Source organism: Electrophorus electricus, chromosome 1, assembly GCF_013358815.1.
Source record: "Electrophorus electricus isolate fEleEle1 chromosome 1, fEleEle1.pri, whole genome shotgun sequence".
Lineage (NCBI taxonomy): Eukaryota > Metazoa > Chordata > Actinopteri > Gymnotiformes > Gymnotidae > Electrophorus > Electrophorus electricus.
Genome location: NC_049535.1, coordinates 28,524,180 through 28,545,067, shown reverse-complemented (window position 1 = coordinate 28,545,067; position 20,888 = coordinate 28,524,180). Strand labels below are relative to the sequence as shown.

General features: G+C 42.5%; 1 protein-coding gene across 5 annotated transcripts in view; it reads right to left on the bottom strand.

Annotated features, from left to right (window-relative positions):
* Positions 1 to 20,426, bottom strand: part of kcnc3a (potassium voltage-gated channel, Shaw-related subfamily, member 3a) — a 62,884-nt gene extending 42,458 nt beyond the window's left edge. For all 5 annotated transcript variants that reach the window (XR_004776799.1, XR_004776800.1, XR_004776798.1 and 2 more), the window contains exons 1-2: positions 19,648 to 20,426; positions 13,724 to 14,411 (exon numbers count right to left, since the gene is read on the bottom strand). Coding sequence is in view for 2 of the 5 variants with exons in the window: in XM_026997975.2 (XP_026853776.2) it covers positions 13,724 to 14,411; positions 19,648 to 19,973 (1,014 nt within the window). In the remaining 3 variants the exon portion in view is untranslated. The remainder of the gene's footprint in view (positions 1 to 13,723; positions 14,412 to 19,647) is intronic.
* Between the last annotated feature and the right edge of the window lie 462 nt (positions 20,427 to 20,888).

Sequence of the window (20,888 nt, the reverse complement as noted above, 5' to 3'; positions counted from 1 at the left end):
CATATATGTATAAAAGTCTGAAGTTTACGCATTTGTGTTGTCGGTGTTTAACCCCATTAGTCTGCGTGCTAAGTGTTATATGTTACGTGTGCAAATAAACGTATGTTCTTATGTCTGCAACTCGTCACTGCATCCTGCTTGAACCTCCTTGTTACATCAGGCCAGATCTGCTCAACTATAAGCATGTTCTCAGCTTCACATATTTCGCGAAACACTAAACACAGTTCTCTGCATTAGACACAGAAATCTGTCAACATAATGCCACTTCTTTGCAATGCCTTTCAAAATACTACATCTGTGAACCAACTGAGCAAATATGGCGTATGGACACTTTGGTGCTTAATTGTAAACTCACCAATCATGCCTAAGCACTATAAAAAGGCAACAGGTGAACAGGTTTTCAACAAAAATGGAAGGCATTATTGCAGTAAGATGAAGAGAAAGAGGAAGACATGGACATGGAAAAAGAAGACGAGAACGAAATCTATCAGAGACCTGAGCAGAACTGGTTGACTTTGTTGTAAACCATGAGTTGCCATGGAGAGAAGCTGGATAGAGTTCAGCCAAAATATATTGTTGAAAGAGCAAATCTGACATTTTGAGAAGAGCCCAGGTGAAAGGCAACATTCTTGTTCTATTGTCCACAGTAAACCCAGTACAATGTAGCTTACTGTATGCACTACAGCAGTACCTTTTAGTTACCCAGTCAATGAATTCCATGTTTGAAAGAATACCTTGTATGCTGTCTTGTGACATTTTTCATATATTTTGATTAGCCTCCACAGGATTGAGGGTTGAGAATGTCAAAGAAAAGGCTGCGCCATATTCTCAAAGGCGCTATCGTAAACATGCTTTTGGCCAATAATATGATATGGGTTAGAGTATTTCAAACAAACAGATTTCACACACTTTTCATTATTTTCAATCAGTATGTCAGTGTTGAAATTCTGATAGAGTAAAAGATGTGCAATATGAACATGTGAAGATAAGTAATGTACACTTCAGTACACTGCACACAGAACCTGTAAATTTAGATGTAAAATTTTATAACTTTAGAGTAGGCCTATACTGAACTACCCAATGCTTCATTATTTCAGAGTTTTGTAAAGGGATAATGATACAGTCCCACATTATTTTTTCTACTTAGATCAGACTGGCTTTAACCTGAAAAAAAGGAAGGAGAAACATTAACATGTACAGGGCTATTTTGTCTCTGTGGTGGTAACATCATGCAGAACGGGGTTTTTCATCACCATGCCAACTTGGGTCCATACAACATGGCCCACATGCTCACATTTTTAGACAGACTATGCACCACCACAGCAAAAGACCAAAGGGTTACAGAGCAGATGAGATACATTGTCATCTGTTAGAATGTATCTTGACACAGATCTGCTGTGGTCCAAAACTAGTTTCACCAGCATCCACAATTTTCATTCTAATACCTCCCACCATATCCTAGTGAGGAGTTATTTTTGGCATGGTGGTGGAAAGTTTAAGATCTCCAGCCATATGTCAGAACACCCCTCATTCAAATTGTGGAAGAGGCCTGCCACCAGACTGATGCAGGACCTGTGCAAGGATTGGTTTGTCATTCAGTGAGATTCTTCCCTTATAAGAGAGGACATAGCCTGTCATGTGGACAAAGTGCTATGATCCAGCTAGGCAGAGATGAAGTTGTTACAACTCATGCTTTTGTTACAAATGTTTTTGTTGTGTTTATGTACTACATTGTATTTAGAATATGTTCTGATTCAGTGCAAAATTCAACCCTTGGAAATGCTTGAATTTTTTGACTCATTTTACAAAATATAAATGTATGAATGTGCAATACTGGTCTTCTGTGTTGTTTCTTTAATATATTCATATACTTCTTTAATATATTCATACACAATATCCATTAAAAAACAAACCCAGACTTTGTCATTAGAAAAGCAGAATTCTTAACTGCTTTAGAGCACAGCAGTGTGTAACTGGTTCAAACAGAATCAGATCATATCAACCCTGTGTGTGCTATACGGTGACAAAATGTATTGTGTAGTTTTGAATGATGTGTTTCATTTTGCCAAAGAGCTGAGGTGCTCTTGTTTGTATGAATTGTGTGTTAATGTTTTGACAAAATTAGCCCTGTTTTCAAAATCAATCTTAGGGAATCATAAAAAACTTTGATGTATCTCAAAGTCACATTATGTATGGACATGAACAGGTAAAACGTGTGTACATTCTATGTTACAGGGAACTGCATAATAAATAGATAGACAGGAAAAGAGAAAAAGAAAGAGAGAAAGAAAGAAATGCTTTTGCCCAGTGAGTTTAATGGTTATAAATGGAGTATTCTCTCTCACTGATAAAACCACATCATTGCTGAGGGATTCCAGCCTGTTATGGAAGACGAGGGAGCTCTGAAGCCGCCCACTGTCACTATGATTCTCCATCTATCTAGCTCATGTCTGTGTGCGCCTGCTTTAAATTACTGCTTCAGTATACGTGAAGGGCAGAGTGGAATAGAAGGCCTCTTCTCCTCAGCAGTGAGCAGCAAGATCAGGTCCTCTAGCCAACAAAACACAGAGATCTGCATGCTGACACCATCCAAGGTGGAATCAACCAAAAAAGAAGGTTTGAGTGAGTGTGATTTTTCTTTCCTGTTTGGCCTGTGTAATGACACTTTCAAAGACTGATGAATTTGGTGGTGGGGCAGCACTAGGAAAAACATCTGAGATGTGATTAAAAATCAAGTTGATGAGGTACAATGACAAATGCTAGTTAACGACATTCATTTACTTGTTGAAATGATTTATGGTCACCTAACAAACACTAAATTCATATTAATGATAAAATATTGCATCTAACCCATGCCTTTATTTCTTTAATACAGTAGGGAAAAAAGATTGGTAAGTGAAAATAAAAGCCCAGTACAGTGAACTGGTGCAGGGATGCTGGTGGCATCTAAAATCTATTAGTGGCAGTAAGGCAGTGACTGGCTACCCCTCATACAGCCTTGTGCTCATCTCGATGGCAGGCCATGGCAGCTCAGAAATTCTGATGTTATAAATGTAAAACAAATATTCCAATGAAGTGGCAAGACCCAAAACACCACAATCCACTATGACTTTACTTGGTTTCATGATTGTGTAGTCACTCTGTTATACTTGTTTTCAGGTGTAGAAATGTACCTACCTAGCCTGATAATTAAAGCTTCCATTTACTGGAGCTTAAACGCAGTTAAATCAGTCTGTCTCGCCCATACCAGCTCCCCACTTCAGAAAGTTCCAAACCAGCTTCAAGGTGCCTACAGGACAAGTTCCACCCATACACGCCTAGCCATGCCCATACAGGACAAGCTCCAAACCTACATCATTAACACTGAGAGTATGCATTGTAAACATACATAGTGTAATATACATGATAATGGATGCTGTCTAATAACACTTTAGTTTCCTTGTTCGGGATGCTTGGACTTTACTGCGTTGCATCAAAAATAAGGAATGGTGAGGTAATACATCTGCAGTGTATAATACAACAGTTAACACAGAAACATTAATAAGCACAGGATATGGGTCTGCACAACACTGCATTCATTTCAAAATTTTATTTTAAAAAAATGTATAAAACAATGTGTATAAAACAATGTTGTTATTTCCCTGTATCTATTTTGGTCAGGATTATACATTGTAAAATGTATTAAAATATTATTTTCCATTAGCCAGATTGCATAGCACCATGTGAAACTGTACATGTGTTCTGTACATCCTGGTTCATAATGACTGGTGTAGAGTACTTACAGTGTTCCCGCCCTCACACCCACGGGCATTCTCTGTCTCCCTCTCATTCACACACTGACAGAGCTGATCTGATTCATACTTTCTCTCACTCTCCTTCTTCGGTATGTAGAAATGCACACACAAGGAAACACATAGCTTTGCATTTCTTTCTGCGTAGCGCTTGAAACTGATGACTGCAGTGTAGTGTATGCCTTTGTCCTTGCAAATATCTCCTCTGCACCGCTTTCTCCTCTGAGCTCCTTCACTCTGCTCTCACTATCAGTTCACCCTCATCTTTTCCCATTTCTCAGCCTGCTCGCTGCATCTACTGACCTCTCTCTTTCTTGCTCTTGGTCTCTCACTCTTTCTCAATGTCCAGCTCTCTCTCACACTCTCTCCATCTTTCTCTCTCTCTCTCTTTCTTTCTCTCTCTCTCTCTCTCTCTCTCTCTCTCTCTCTCTCTCTCTCTCTCTCTCTCAGTGCTTGGCAGTGCACTCCTACTCTTTGAGTTATAGGCTGGAATTATAAAGTAGCTTCATTTGAGACTTTACTCCAAGTGAAAACCCCATTCATAAATGATACCAGATAAGAGCTATGGTGCAAAGTCACACACACCAGAGCAAGACTTGAAATGCACATCAACATTTCCACATGCTCAGCTGCGCAGACACACTGCATATGAAGACGGGACACACTGCAGAAGCTAAGAGGATCAGAACACCTGAGAGCCAGCTCCGGTCCTGACTGCCTGGACTGCAGTACAGCTTGGTGATTTCCCCACTCAAATGCATCTGATTCGACTCAACAGTTAATTACAAAATTCAGTTGATGTTTAAGGTATACCCGAACTTCCTCACACACGGAAGAGTACACACACACACACACACACACAAACACACACACACACACAGAAGGAGTAGTGAGATGTAGCAGTGTCAGAGCTCTCTCTCCCAGCTCAGCACTTTAAAAGATTAATTACGGTCAGAGTGGATGGACCCCTTTCAAATCAGTGCATTGAGAAACAAGCAGACACGGCAGCTCTTAAAGATATTCACACACACAAGCACACATGAGCACAAACACACAAATATCACACTGTTAAGTACCTGAAAGCCACATTATGTATGGGTAAGAGTAGGTAAAAACAGGGAGAGTGTATGTGTGTGTGTGTGTGTGTGTGTGTGTGTGTGTGTGTGTGTGTGGGTATGCACGTGTGTTTGCACTCCATGTTTCAGAGAATTAATAGATAGATAGATAGATAGATAGATAGATAGATAGATAGATAGATAGATAGATAGATAGATAGATAGATAGATAGATAGATAGATAGATAGATAGATAGATAGATAGATAGATAGATAGATAGATAGATAGATAAATAGATAAAATGTGTGAGCAAGAAAGAGAGAAATGCTTTTGCCCAGTGAGTTTAATGGTTATAAATGGAGTATTCTCTCTCACTGATAAAACCACACCATTGCTGAGGGATTCCAGCCTGTTATGGAAGACGAGGGAGCTCTGAAGCCGCCCACTGTCACTATGATTCTCCATCTATCTAGCTCATGTCTGTGTGCGCCTGCTTTAAATTACTGCTTCAGTATACGTGAAGGGCAGAGTGGAATAGAAGGCCTCTTCTCCTCAGCAGTGAGCAGCAAGATCAGGTCCTCTAGCCAACAAAACACAGAGATCTGCATACTGACACCATCCAAGCCAAAAACGAAAAGAAAAAAAGATTATAATAACAAATACAACTATCATAATATCGTTCCTGTTCTATGAAGGCAGTGAGATTTGTACTCCTGCGTCACTGTAGTTTGGAATGCCAGCTTTCTGCAAGTGAAGGTTTGAGTGAGTGTGATCACTATTTCCTGTTTGGTCTGTGTAATGGCACTTTTTCACACACTGATGATTTTGTTGGTGGGGCAGCACTGGGAAAAGCATCCGAGACTAGTTAAAGCACTAGTTAAAGATATTCATTTACTTGTTGAAATGATTTATGGTCACCTAACAATCACTAAATTCATATTAATGATAAAATATTGCATCTAACCCATGCCTTTATTTCTTTAATACAGTAGGGAAAAAAGATTGGTAAGTGAAAATAAAAGCCCAGTACAGTGAACTGGTGCAGGGATGCTGGTGGCATCTGAAATCTATTAGTGGCAGTAAGGCAGTGACTGGCTACCCCTCATACAGCCTTGTGCTCATCTCGATGACAGGCCATGGCAGCTCAGAAATTCTGATGTTATAAATGTAAAACAAATATTCCAATGAAGTGGCAAGACCCAAAACACCACAATCCACTATGACTTTACTTGATTTCATGATTGTGTAGTCACTCTGTTACACTTGTTTTCAGGTGTAGAAATGTACCTACCTAGCCTGATAATGAAAGCTTCCATTTACTGGAGCTTAAAGGCAGTTAAATCAGTCTGTCTCGCCCATACCAGCTCCCCACTTCAGAAAGTGCCAAACCAACTTCAAGGTCCCTACAGGACAAGTTCCACCCATACATGCCTAGCCATGCCCATACAGGACAAGCTCCAAACCTACATCATTAACACTGAGAGTATGCATTGTAGACATACATAGTGTAATATACATGATAATGGATGCTGTCTAATAACACTTTAGTTTCCTTGTTCGGGATGCTTGGACTTTACTGCAGTGCATCAAAAATAAGGAATGATGGGCTAATACATCTGCAGTGTTAACACAGAACAAGTAAGATTCACAAGACACAGAACACACAAGAAGCAGAACACCTGGCTATACACCCAAACGAGCACACACACACACACACACACACACACACACACACACACATTAACATGCACAACTGCATTATTTGACTAAATTATGTTTATGCTTGAGGGTAATAAGAATAAACCAACACACAACTCAGGAAAGCAGATCTTCTGTTGGGAAAAACTGGAATCATGGTTGATACACCAGGGCTAACCATCACTTTTTCCTGCACTGGGCACTGTCTGCTGTTTTTCTTCCAACATGGCCTGCTCAGAAATCCCTACTGCAGGAGTTCCCAGGCAGGCTGTCTGGCAGTTGATTCAGGCTGTTAAACTGACTGGTGTTGGCCATCTTCACTTCTTTATTCCAATCTCAGGTGAGCCACTTTTCCTTCTCCATGTTTCTATTACTGCCTCCATCCATGCTCACTCCACCTCTGCTCCTCCACCTCCTTATCTTCATTCTTCTTCACTTCTCCATTGCTTCTGCAGTGGGTTTTCTATCTCACTGTCTTTTCCTTTTCCTCTTTCATTCCCCCCCCCTCTGTCCAGCATGCTGCAGTGTCGTTTCATGAGTTGCTTACTCTCCTCCTCCTTCTCTTCTCCAGCACACATACACACAAGCAATTGGCCATATCTATTGCAAAGGGTGCACTGAAATCGTCAATGTGTATATAATCTTTGAAGCTAAGATTAATGGCCTAAATTACAGTATAGGGGTGGGTCGGTGCAGGGATGCTGAAATGCTACTGATCTGCTTTAGGAAGAACATTCTGAGCATTGAGGTCTATGGTGTTACTTCCACAAGTTTCCCTCCCATCTCTATCTCTTTCACTCTCACACTCCTCTTTCTGATCAGTTCATAGTACTCTTTTGAAGAAGTCTACTGGGAGAGCACCTGAGAAAAAAAGAATCAGAGAGGAAGACAGAAAGAGCTTGTGCGCATACCCTAGCTCATACTGTATAATACCTCCTAGCCCGTAATGTTCACTGTGACGCATTCACATTACCTTTCCTCTGACTCCTACATTCTGCTCTCTATCTTCAGCAAGGGATGTCCGGCTATGCAGAGGGAAGCACTAGCTGCTCAGAAACGCAGCTCAAGTTCGAGGTGTTTTTTCCCTCCTGTCCGGTATTATATTTGCTTCTCAAACCACAGTCGATGAACTGAAGGTGTGGTCTGCCTGGGAAAATTACTGGCTAACCGTTGTAATTGATCATATTCTTATTCGCAATCTAACGTGGTTCTCAAACCACAGTCGATGAACTGAAGGTGTGGTCTGCCTGGGAAAATTACTGGCTAACCGTTGTAATTGATCATATTCTTATTCGCAATCTAACGTGGTTACTATACCTGCAATTTTTCGCTGTCAATACCAGTGTCTCTCGTGCGGTTATAGTCGCGAGAGAGGACTGTCATTTTCATGATCATTTTAGCAGTAGTACAAATCTTATGGGAGAAAGGTTGCGGCTATGGTTCTATCCGGCATCACACAGTTACCTGTTGTGAAATGTTTGTATTTCTCTTATGATAAAAATTAATATGGACATTTCTTTCCTAAAATGTGGATTGTGAACGACTCGTCCTATTTTCCCGATTTTAGCCGGCGGTCCGAGCGGTGTATACTCGAAGGAAAACTGTTTCATTATATGAGTATGTAACCCCTAGGAAAACGGGGTCGTGTATCGGAGAGCAAGACAGGAGTAACATAGTGCGTCGCGTGGTGTTCGTATGCAATTAATAGGGAAGGTTCGGTTTAGGAACATGCTTTTGATAGGTGCGTTTTGACAACGGTTTGCCTAATAAGAAATACAGCGCAGGCAATTTCACACTGATTACAGCCTGTAATAGTCACGGTTAAAATGAAGCGGGATCTTGAGACTGCGCGAGGGCTTTATGACCGCTGACTAGACACCAGGTATGCCCCGATGAATTGTCGTCGGGTTTGCAAGAGAGGGCTGCAGGTCTAACGAACTCTTTCACCGGTACGCTGGAGGGAAGCCAGCAGCTGAAGCGTACACTGCGACTGTCGATTCAAGCGCAGCCGATGCTGTTCTTTTCTCGCCGGCGTATTGGCCTTGTGTCTGGCCCGATAAGCACTGTCACTGCTGCCGCAGTACGCCACAGAGAAAGGCGGGAAGCGCAAGAGGTGCCGCACACCTCGAAGATGCTTGCTACAGCGTCAGTGCACAACTATCAGTTCAAGAAGCGAATCTGTGATATCGGAAACGGAGCATATCAAATAATGCTGCATCCGCGAGCTGAATAAGCCGCGTTCCCTAAACGAGGAGGGAGTAGTGATGCCGGTAAGAAAGGAGCCTTCTCGCCCCATGTCCCCTGGCTCATTTTCGTACTATATTTAGAGCTTGGTAGATGGTGTTAGAGGAGGGGGAAGTACAGAGGTGCGTGCACTGTCCCATAAATAGGTCTCATTCGAAAATACATCTTGTCGCAAATGCACAACGAAACGTAATTAAATATGTATCTACGATTATGTCGTTGAAGGGAACATAAAACCACTGATGTAGAAATGACACTATCATTTTATTATATGCATGCCAGAAATGAAAATTATTTTATGAAATTCTAGAATTACAGAAATGTGGTTTTCCTTGCATACACAATCTAAGAAAACGTATATTACGCGTTGCAAATTGATGGTTGCCTTTTCTCAGCTTGTCCCCTAGGAAGCCCTTCCAACGCAGGTTGGTACGGAATAAACCAAATCTCGCCAAAGAAGTGAGAAGTGATACCCTTCTGTGCCCAACAGAGGCGCGACACACTTTTCATGTGCAAAGACCCCAGAGCTCTGACGCGCAAGGTTATTTTGGGCGCCAATGTTCACCATTCACTGGTACTAAATGTTTACAAACACCTGCAGGGAAGACAGCCCCAAACAGAGGGAATAAGCTGTTTTTAACGCAGGCAACACAAACTCGGCAAAAGAACAGAATCAGGCATGTAAGCGCACTCCACGTTTTCAGTCTCAGTGAACAGTGTAATAAACCTCTATAAAAAACACTACTGGGAAAAAAGATCATCGTTGAGAACATTCAGTTTGGGTTGAGAATTAGACGGGCTTGCATTTAAGCAATGGTGTACGCTGTAAACTGCTGTAAGCATTAACAACTGATTATTTGAAACCATTCTTCCAATAATTTCGCTCAAACTTAACACATTCCAAGAAACGTTGTTTTCAGCACTGGACAGCTACGCCCTCGTAGTCCAGTTTCGTCATACGCAGTCTGTAGCAAAGGGATTTCCACGGACAGAACGAATGAGGTACTTTACAGCGCAGCAGTTTTGGTTAACCCCCTCCAGCGTTATTCCTCCAAGGGAACTCCCTCCCATTGTAACCACGCTACAAGGTATTTCTTGGAAACTGTCAACAGACGATGATTTCTGACGCAAAAAGATTTACCGCTTTAAATACAAATTTCACAGGCGCATAAATTAGTGATTTGGTGAACATTAAGGTCTGACATGAATTAGGTCTCACATGGTCTTTTTGCCTCTAAGAAGAATTTGATAATGATGTATAGCGATTTATTTGAACTTCAGGCTGTTGCCAAGGAACTCTGCGAGTGCGTTTCTGAAGTTCATTCAGTGTTTGTTCATCCTTGGGGAATGGGTTTTTGTACGCGAACGGCTGTACCGCCACGGGTTGCTGATTGTCCACCGGCACTAACGTGATGGTGAGCTGTAATAAGGGTTATATGTGTATAACGTAAAAATAACAAACGAAAAATGAATGTCTTAAATTCAGGATAGATTTGACAAATAAGCGACCAAACCATAAGATTCTTGGTTAGATACTACCTGGACCACCTGAACAATATGAAACATTTTATACCAATCTTTACATTTCCGCGTAAGACCACAGCTCGAGCATATCAACCGGCGAAAATCCTAAGTAAAAAAAAAAAAAAAAAACTTAAAAAAAAAACCAAGCAAAAAACAGCGTGCACGTAGATAAGTGCTTTTTTGCTGGTATTAGTAATGAATCCCCATCCTTCGTCCCATTGTCGGTGAGAGGGGCCCTGGAGAGTAGCATCCATTTGATTTATGGGCAGCTACGAGCAAGCAGCTCTTAATGAAATGCACTGCGTCTCAGAGTGGCCGTGAGGTCAAGGAAGCAAAGGAGCAAAGAGGCTTCCGACCGCCGGCACAGTCGCAGTGTGGGGATTCGGGGTGGAGAGGAACTCGCAACTGATGCATGGTGGGGGGAATTATAAAGATAATACGAAACGTCGCTCAGTGAAAACTAGCACGTGAGCAGGTGGCTACGGTGCTGCGGTGAAACAGACAACTACCAAGGGCCGGCACTTACAGAATGCAGCGCGCACGCGTTGAAACAAAACATATAAATGACTAACAGACTTATAAACTTACATATAGTTCCTTCCTCTCAAACTCAAACTCACAACCTCTTTTTAGGTCCCCATCCAACCCCCCCCCCCCCCCCCCCCATTGAACTGTTACACGGCTCGTGCGCGCTGCAGCAGAAATCAGCGCCAGTCAGCTAGTACGAGACGCCGCAGTGTTACGCTATAGCACAGGGGGAGAGAGAGAGAAAGGGAAAGAGGGCGAGAAGCGGGGGCTTGAGGATGCAAGCGATCATTAGTATCGCAACATGATGCTCTGCCCTCATACCGTAGCCCGCTAATAAACTAGTACACGTGCCGCCCTGAGTGAGATAGTCCTACAGTGCTACAGGTTCCGAATACTTTTGAATGCAGCTTGAAAAATAACCACAGCGAAAACTGCTCACATAGCAAAGGATCAAGAGAAAGGTGACGGATAAAATATAATTCTGCTGTGTCCGAGCCGTCCCACTAGCGGCTGGACGGTCGCTTTAAACCTTAACGCACATGGACTGAACGATTAGAAAAAAATAAGAATGAGTGAGACAAAAGTGATTTTTCCAATGGTCATTTTGGACTTTATGAGTAACTCAGTGAAAAGCAATGTTCAGATCCTCCAGATAAACATAGTCTGTAAACTGATCAATATGCTGTTTTCATCCACACTAGTCTGCAAAACAAACAAACAAACAAACAAAAAAAACCCACAACTTAATCCACAAGAACCAAACTCACAGGAAGGTTTTATTTCTTTCAGTGGCTATAAATAGAAACGAAATATAAAATATACAAAGAGTAAGAAAGAAAATAGAAAGGGAGGGAGAGAAAAATAGAGACAGAACAAGAAAAAAGAGGGAAGGAGCTCGGAAGAGACAACTAATAGAACCACTAACTATATGCTACAACTGAAAAGTTGTTATCAGAAGATTTAAAACACACGTGATTTAATATTTAAAAACACATCTAAAACTGATCTGCAGCTGAAATGAGTGTGCACTTGAGTGTGCAAGAAACCAAGCGGAGTGCCTTTCTCCTGGCCAGTAAGGGCCCTCCTGGTGAGCCGAGCTAAGAAGGAGATACTAGCGCTGGTGCTGAGTAAGCATGAGAGACCCAGGATGGCCCCCACCACAGCCACTCCAGCTGTACACCAGAGTATGCTGAGCCCTGGAGAGACCTTGCACTCCCAGCTTTACTGGGATGACACGCATAGCCTCGTACAGATCAAAGTCATGCATGTCCTAACTCTTAGCCTGCGTGTGAAAGAGAGAGAGAGAGAGAGACAGACAGAGGGCGCTCCAAATGATCTTTGGCACCCTTTTTTTAAAGCACATTCTGACTCCACGTTGCTCCAGTTTGGTGATCAAGTGTTCCACCCTGTCAAAGAGCTCATCTCAGTGGAGTACTTACATCCCATGCCTGAAGAAGCAGGAGAGGAGTGAAGATCTTACTCACTCCCTGCCCAGGAGCACCAGTAGTTCAAGCTGCAGTGAGCACCAGCTTGCCCAGCCTGCATCTACACAGCCTCTATGTCTTGTGTAAGAAGTCTGGTAGATGACTCCTGTGGCTTTTAGACTCTGGTCATTAGACGACACAGCTGAAAGTTTGGCAAAGCACTCCAATGCATTTTCACACAGATGTAATTTAATACAGTGATCAGTGAGGGTAACAAGGACACATAGTGCGATTGATGTGAAGCACCAAAGCTGTTTCAGTGCCTTCTTGTAGACAATTTTATTTTAACTCTAAATGTGAATGAGTTACAATCCAGGTCTATGAGGTGCTTCGCAAGTACGTGTTGAGTAAGCAGACACAAATGCACTGTTCTTGCACTGATGAGCACCCTGCTGTGTTTAGGATTTGTATGACCACCTGCTGTTGTCAAGACCACCCGCTTCTGCCTCCTTTAATAATTGGTGCATGTATGTTCATTAACTATAACACAAGTATAATTGTTAGAGTGTTTTTTCCTGGTCAGTTTTTTAAGTAAAACATTTACAAATGCTTTCTCTGTCAGGATTTCACTTGCACAACTGGGTTATGTTTTACTAACTACCAAACATTCGGAAATAGTTCATGAACTAATATGTTTATGCATAAATGTGAGGGTACAACAAATACCTAAAGTCTATTCACAACAGGTTATTAGTTCATTTAATAAGGTGCCAAAATCGAATGAAGTCTTGTAGACCTGAGTCAGGTGAAAATTCACATCTTCTAGAGACTTATTTCAAATATTCAAAACTGAAAACCATTCAGGATGAGTCCATAAATCAGAAAGCTGTGGAAACCTGGTTCGGGGGGGCGGCACGGTAGAGAGAGAGAGAGAGAGAGAGAAAGAGAGATAGAGAGAGTGAAAGAGAGAGAGAGATAAGAGAACAATAGTACAAGAGAAAGCACAAGAGGCCAGATCATGCGCTAATCAAGATCGAATGATGCAAGTGGTGAAAACGGCAGAGTTGAGCGAGTGAGCAAGAGTGCTCCAGTTCTCTCTGCAAAAAAAAAAAGATGATTTAATGAAGCGTGGGAAAGTGCCAGTGGGGGTGGTGTGAATGCTGCAGGCATGAAACATTAACGGGCAAATAACGCGTAAAAAGGGGGAGATCACCTGGAGTGATGAGAGGACAGAGTATTGAACAAAGTGTTGGACAGAGCGAGAAGCCAAGAAGTATTAGGCTCCTGAAGTCTATAAAATTAATAACCTATCATGATAAAATCTGACTTCTCACATATGGACCATGACATTAAATCTGGGATGAGTAAACTTGTAGCTCCTTGCCTACAGTTGTCATCAACTGAGTGGTGAATGTTTAGAATGTTTTTTGAATCCCTGAGACATGCTGGTGCACTCACCCTGGCATACTTGGAGGAGTACGGATCCTCAAAGAGTGCCCAGATGCGGGGTTGCCAAACACTCCAACAGCTGGGCTTACGCCCATCTTCTTGCAGGCACAGTCGCTTCAAGTCCCCATCAGCACCACCCGTCAGTGCTGGGTCTTCCTCTGGTGGATCCGGTTCGGGGGTCTCGAAGCTGTCCAGCGCTTCCTCGGCATCCCGGTGCTGTCGGTAGTTCATCCAACAGCATGCCTCCACATCCGTCTCATCAATGCCCCAGAAAGCGAGCTCCTCTTCGAAGAGTGGACCGCAAACGTCACCGGGACAGTGCAGCTTCCCCGTGCGATAATAGTTCAGAATAAAAGCAAATGTGTTGGGGTGGCGATCAAAGAAGAATTCGTCTGATTTGGGGTCATAATCAAAGTTACTGAAGGCGTCTGGTTCAGTGAGCCAGGACAGACGTGTCCCAGGCAGGGTCTTGAGTGTGCTGCGGTACGTTTCATGTCGAATCCCCCCGCAGTTGATCACTATTTTCTCGCTGTCTGATGGACAAGTCATGTCGGCACTGTAACATGCTTTGTTGGACGACTTGTTCCCACCCTTGCGCCCTTTGAAAGAGGAGACACACACGGAACTGAGCATAGAGGATCGGGGGGAGGGGGAGGTATAGAGAGATAGGATGGAAAGGGGAGGGGGGAGGAGGAGCCTGCAAAGAGAGCGGGAGAGAAGGGGGGTGGGATGAGAGAAGAGGAGAGATTTGTTAAAAGGGATGCTTAGAACTACCCTTCAACATAGCAAGTTAAAGCTACTTGTCTATATCCCATCTAGCGATGATGCTGGTGTAATCAGTCTGCAGCATGGAAACTGTCTCACTAACAGCATCCTCATACTAACCGGATATTCTGGTTGTACGGAGGGAGAATTTTCAAGGGACTATGCAACAACGAGGAACTACAGGTGCTTCACATGCAGATGATGTGGTAGAGTAGCAAACAGATCACAGTGAGGGCAGAGCGTTTGAGGATGCTAGCGCTGAAACAAGTTTGCAAGTTTGATGATTGTTTTCCAAACAGGTGTATTCCATATAAGTACCTCGCAAGATGATGACCGGTAGGTGAAAATACCTGTTATCTTGAAATATAGAAAAGTAGAGTTTTAATGCATTTATACTACAAAGATTGACAGCCACTTGGGAGCGGGGCAGTCTCTTGTGTACAGTAGCCGAGGCTTGTCTGAGACACGTTGAACATTACACAACAAATGGAATGGCTTATGGGGCTCTGCTGTGGTCCACTGCTTTAGCTTTCATGCCCTAGTCCTCTATTACCATATGGGCCCAGCACCAACAATGAGGAGGGAGGAGGGATAGCACAAGAGAAAGGGAATGAGGGAGGGAGAGAGAAAGGGAGAGGGTTTGTGGGAGAAGACAGGAGGAGAAAGCTAAAGGCAGAACGATTATTTGCTGAGGTTCACAAAACGGTGAGAGAAGACTGCAGAGCATTAACTCTCCCTCTCTCCTCTTTTCTCAGTGCAGCACTGAAATGTTACGCAGTCCATTCAGAACAGTTTTGTGTATGATGTTAACCCTGTTATGCTGGTACAGAGTTGCAGACCAAGGTACATCAAAGAGTTTCTGTATGAATGTCTTTAAGAGGTCATAAAAAAGAAAAATTATATTCTTAGTAAATCCTAACTGCTATAACAATATGCCCCATCACACAGCACAAGCAGCCACATAGCCACTCAGCGCAGCGTGATGTGGTGAGATGAGGACAGGCAGTGGAGAACTGAATTTTTTTTTTCTTGCTGCAGTAAAACAAAGAATGACTCTCTTTCCTCATCCATAGTTCTTCTGTCCGAAGGTTTGAGGAGCTTCAGGAAGCTTCCACCTCGGCACTCTCTCAGATAATCCTTACCTCACATCCCTTACTCCCACTTTCAGATTCCACCTAAAACACTCAGATTATAGTGGAGAGTCAGAATTCTCTCTAATCTCTCCTGCTCTCCTTCCCACTCTCCTTGTTACTTACATTGACTCTTTCTAACATAGGATTGCTCCTCCATGCTAATCACCACTCCACCTGTTTATAGCTGTCTTCCACACTGATCTGTCTGACTCTGTCAATCGAAAAACGTGAATAAAACATAGTGGTCTTTGAGCGTTGTCTCTTTCTCTCTATGCAATCTCTTTGTCTCCCATGTATGTATATATATATATATATATATATATATATATATATATATATATATATATATTTAGCAATACGACTGTCATTAGCTTGGTTTCTCCTTTCTTAACCCTCATCACGATTCATTCGTTTCTCTTTCTCTTTACCACTAGGGCCCAGAGCACTTGCTTTATTAAGCACCCACAAACTGTCACAGGACCTTGGAAAGAAAACCTTAGTATGAAGATGATGTGCATAAAGAAAGGTATGAAGTTTTTTTGTATGTAGGTTAAGTAGGAGACAGTAGCATTTCAGTGGAGCGAATGTGGAATACGTCAGCAAAAAAGACGGCTTAGGAGTATCGTCACTTTTTAATTAAAAATATTGGTCTAATTTAAAAAACAACCCACCAGTTATGTCTACAGCAGTCCCCTAGTTATGCCAGCGGAAAATTATTTCCCTTTCGCACGTTACAGGAAGAAACAGAAATTTAGCGGGAAAATGAAGATAACGAAATATGCAGCAACTGACGTTGAAGGATTAAATATCGAAGTATATTCAAGACACCTACAATGCTTTCCACAATACTTAATTCCTTCCAGAAAATGAAGCACTGTAGGTGTCTGGGCAGACGTATGCCACATAACAGTTTATCCGAATATCGCTAGTTGGTCTAAACAGTAGACAGCAGCGTGATTAGGACGTCTAAATGCGCACGATTTGTGCAGCCTGAATAAGAGGTATGATTAGGCTATGTAGCCTGTAGTGTACCAGTGGAAAACGAAACGAAAACAATTTCACTACAGGAAGACAACAGAAATGTTTTTATTAGCCATGCTAGATTAGCGCCAAGATACAGTTGATACATATTGGCTTGCAATAATCAGTTTTTTTCTATGAATTCATCATTTATTTAATTAAACGTTTATTGTTTGTTTTGCTTAGTTTAAGATACATGAAACAGCGGCAGCACAAGAACCGATAGTAGAATAAACCATCTTCAATAGTGCAGTATAGGAATGTAGAGAATTAAAATGTAGACTAGTATGTTAAACAATGGCGAACACACACACACACACAGACACACATACAGAGAGAGAGAGAGAGAGAGAGAGAGAGAGAGAGAGAGAGAGCGCAGTAGATAAAAAACGATAGAATTATGGTAGAACATGTAAACAAGGGAGGGAGAAAGGGCCAACCTCGTACAAAAGAGGACGGAAAGAGCGGGTGGCGATAGATTATTAGGTGTGCTGACTGAGCGAAAACAACCCACTAAAAAAGGAAATCGCTGTTAAGTGTGTGTGTGTGTGTGTGTGTGTGTGTGTGTGTGTGTGTGTGTGTGTGTGTGTGTGTGCGCGCGCGCGTGGGAGTACTCCAAGTGCAAGTGTGCTTGATCTTAAAGGCGGGTGGGGTTGGAAAGGATGGACGTGCCTGTAGAGGACAGGAACACTCCAGCTGAGAAAGAACACGCCAGAAAGGAGGTAGATGAACACGAGGACGAGGACGTAACTACTAGGCAGAAAACAAGGGATGAAAGAGGATGGAAGAACGAAGAAAAGATGCTCTCAAGAGAGTTCGCAAGGGCAGCCTGCGTTTTCCCACTTTGCCTTTCTGCCTTCACGCTCTTTGACGAGCCAATGTGCAGTAGCGTTGCCATATAAAACCCGACCCCCACGCCGTGGTGCAGTGCTTGTTTTCCTGATTTTCTACCATGTTCCCCACTGCAGTTTGCGCTTAGTGGCGCTAAAGGGCCACCTAGAGGCCTAATTAGGCAACTACACACCCCCAAATACTGCAGTCCCCCCCCTTCTGCTCTTTCCGCTTCAGTATGGAGGGATTACGATAACTACCGGTCCTTCTGTTGATTTTAAGATCAACGTCTGCCCTCATGAGGCTTTAGGTATGTGTGTGTAAGATGCACATTTCTGAACTTCATAACATTAATATAAATGATGAGGTCTGAATGAGATGATGGTTGACGTATCCGCTGCAAACTTCCTTTTTGCCCCATCTCTATTCTATGTACCACAATACTGTCGGCTAAGATGCTAGAATTAAACACCTATCTAGAAAAACAAGGAAACAAGAAAAATGCCACTAAGACCAATATATAAAGACACATCTTGAAGGCCATCAGCAGGATTTTCACCTCTGATCTGAAGCAAATCAAGGCTCTGACTGTTAGCCACAGGATCGGTCCAATCAGAAAAACATATCTTATACAGCAGAAACAAAAAGTGTGGGTTTGTGTGTATATGAGAGAGAGAGAGAGAGAGAGAGAGAGAGAGAGATGTAAAATGGTAGGGAAGTAGAAAGATAGAAACGAGGACTTGTCTCGCAACAACAGCATGAGACCTTTTTGACTACAACCCTGTATCTAGAACTAAGATCATTCTTAAGATACCTCCCTTCGCTCCCTCAACCTCATCTCTCGTTAAAACCTAATTAATAAAAGTGCCCTCTCCGGTTAATTACAATCTCTTTATAGTTTCCCATTAAGCACTTAGGGAATGAAACCGGAGAGAGAAGTAGAGAGATGGGATATAACTGTGTTAAGCCAAATCACATCTGAATGTGATGGAAACTATTCTTAGCTGAAGAATATAGGGAGGAAGTGGTGTTGGTGGTGAGGGGAGGGGCATAACAGAGGAGGAAAAGAAGGAAGGGACAGTGGGGGGGGCTACCTGGGGGTGAAAGGTCAACCTGCTAGAAGTTGGGTCACATCATATCAAGAGGTGGTCTCAAGGAAATTTGTCACAATACAGAACAGAAAGAGGGGATAGAATCTTCTGTTTATATAAGAGAGAGAGAGAGAGAGAGAGAGAGAGAGAAAGGAGAATGATGAGAATGATAATTAGTAAGAAAGGAGAACCAAGCTGATTATAGCCATATTGCTAAAGTGAAACATAAGAGAATACATATACACTGAGACAAAGAGCTCATGCAGGAAAAAAGAGACAATGTTCAAAGACCACTGTGTTTTATTCATTTGTTTAGACTGACAGGGGTAGACAGATCAGGACAAAAGACAGACAAACGAGAGAAAAGGGAATAGAGAAATAAAGAGTGGTGACTAGCATGGAGGAGAGATGTTAGAGTCACTGTGAACAACAAAGAGTGAAAGAGAGAACCAGAAATTGAGAGATTAGAAGGAATTCTGACTCATCTGTCATCTATGTGTTTATACAGAATCTGAAATCTGAAGTAACTCACAGGAGTCATTCTGTTTTCTGAACATTCAGAAAACAATGAAATTGCAACTAACCCTACCATCGATGCCCTGTCAAATGAAAAATCACTGAGAAGCAAGACAAATGGAATACACACAATCCTTATTTGCGGTGGGTGGTAAATACTGAAGTATATAAAAGAAGAGCACAGGTGCAGCAGGAGGGAATGGGAGTCGAAGTTTGTAGGGTGCAGTGCAGGATGAACAAACAGAAGGACAGCTATGAGGACAGGTTTGGAAGGGAATTTTAAACGAATCATGTTAGCAGTACAGGTCTAACTCTACTGTCGTATCGTACTTCTGCTGTGTGAGCACATTCAGACTTGAGTGGTACATAGCCTGCTGTGCTTGAAAATCTACAGTATTATGTCACACTACTTTTTGTTTCTATTTCTAAATTATATGCAGAGTGAAGCCTGGCACGGGTGCACTGAAGGAACATACTTGTTGAGTCTTTTGATTGTATATATTTCCCCAACCACTTGTAAACAAAATCACGACACGAACACGCACATTCACATCACAAACACCTATTAAGTACTTACTCGCTTTGGGTCTGGCTCGGTTCGTGTGTACGCAGTGTGCGTGTCAATGAGCGCACACACATTAACACACGAACGGAATTATAACGTGGGATTTTTGATATTTTTTTAACTGAAGGCACTCTTCCCGGTGTCAAGTCCGTCTCATCCACCTGAAGCCCTGCTTCCTGGATGATGTTAGATATTTTCACTAAATGCTGCAGCTCACGGCGTGACTTTTCTGTGCTGGAGTACGCTACCCTCCCGCGCCCGTTCCTACCAATGCCGCCGCGCTTCTGAAATTTGACACATTTCTGTGTGCTATAAAACTCTACTCCAGGTTTTCTCATTAATAAATTAGCTTTGTCAAATATTTAATAGTACTACGTTCAGCTGTATATTTTCTTTTGTAATTATTAAAGATTCCCTGCAATTAATTCAAAGGAGAGTGAGAACAACGTTTTCTTCCCTGAACAGTACAGCCCAATCCGACCAAGCACAAGGAACCGCAGGGAATCACCTCTCCCTCCCTTTCTATAGCACGCACTCACGTCTACTACTGTATCGCTTTCTTTTCAGTCTTCCTTCCTTCTCAGTCTTCACCTGTTTCCGTGGTCCCAAATGACGGTCAGTGTTAAAATAATAAAATCTGCCTAAACGGATCAAACACCCAGGCAAATACGACAGAGTGTATGTAGAATTGATGTAGGCGAATCCTTGACATCTAACAGAACCGTCCGTTCGTCTCTCCTTTTTTGCTGTCGATGCGTTTTAAGTAAATTTGTATTTTCGTGCAAGGTAGTCCTTAGCATATTCTAGTGGTCACTCTGATCTCTCTCTCTCTCTCTCTCTCTCTCTCTCTCTCTCTCTCTCTCTCTCTCGCTTGCTCTCTCTCTCTCTCTCTCTCTCTCTCTCTCTCTCTCTCTCTCTCTCTCTCTCTCTCTCTCTCTCTCACACCCGTTCTGTACATGGAAAGGTGGCAGCCGGTGCCCCCCCCCCCCCCGGGCCCCACCCTGTGTCACTTAACCATCTATGCACCAGGACCTGAGTACTGCATTATCATGTAACGCAAAAGCTAGCTATCCCGCCTATTTTTCTTATTGTGCAAGTAACTTATTAGACCACTAAGAGACGGACTATGATTCTGAACGACAGTGAAATTAAAAAAGACAATAATTGCCAAAACAATGTTATTTTTTCTAAGTATAATGGGTTTAGAAATTGCTCCAGACAGGTTTTATCCTCATTACAATAAGAAGTTATAA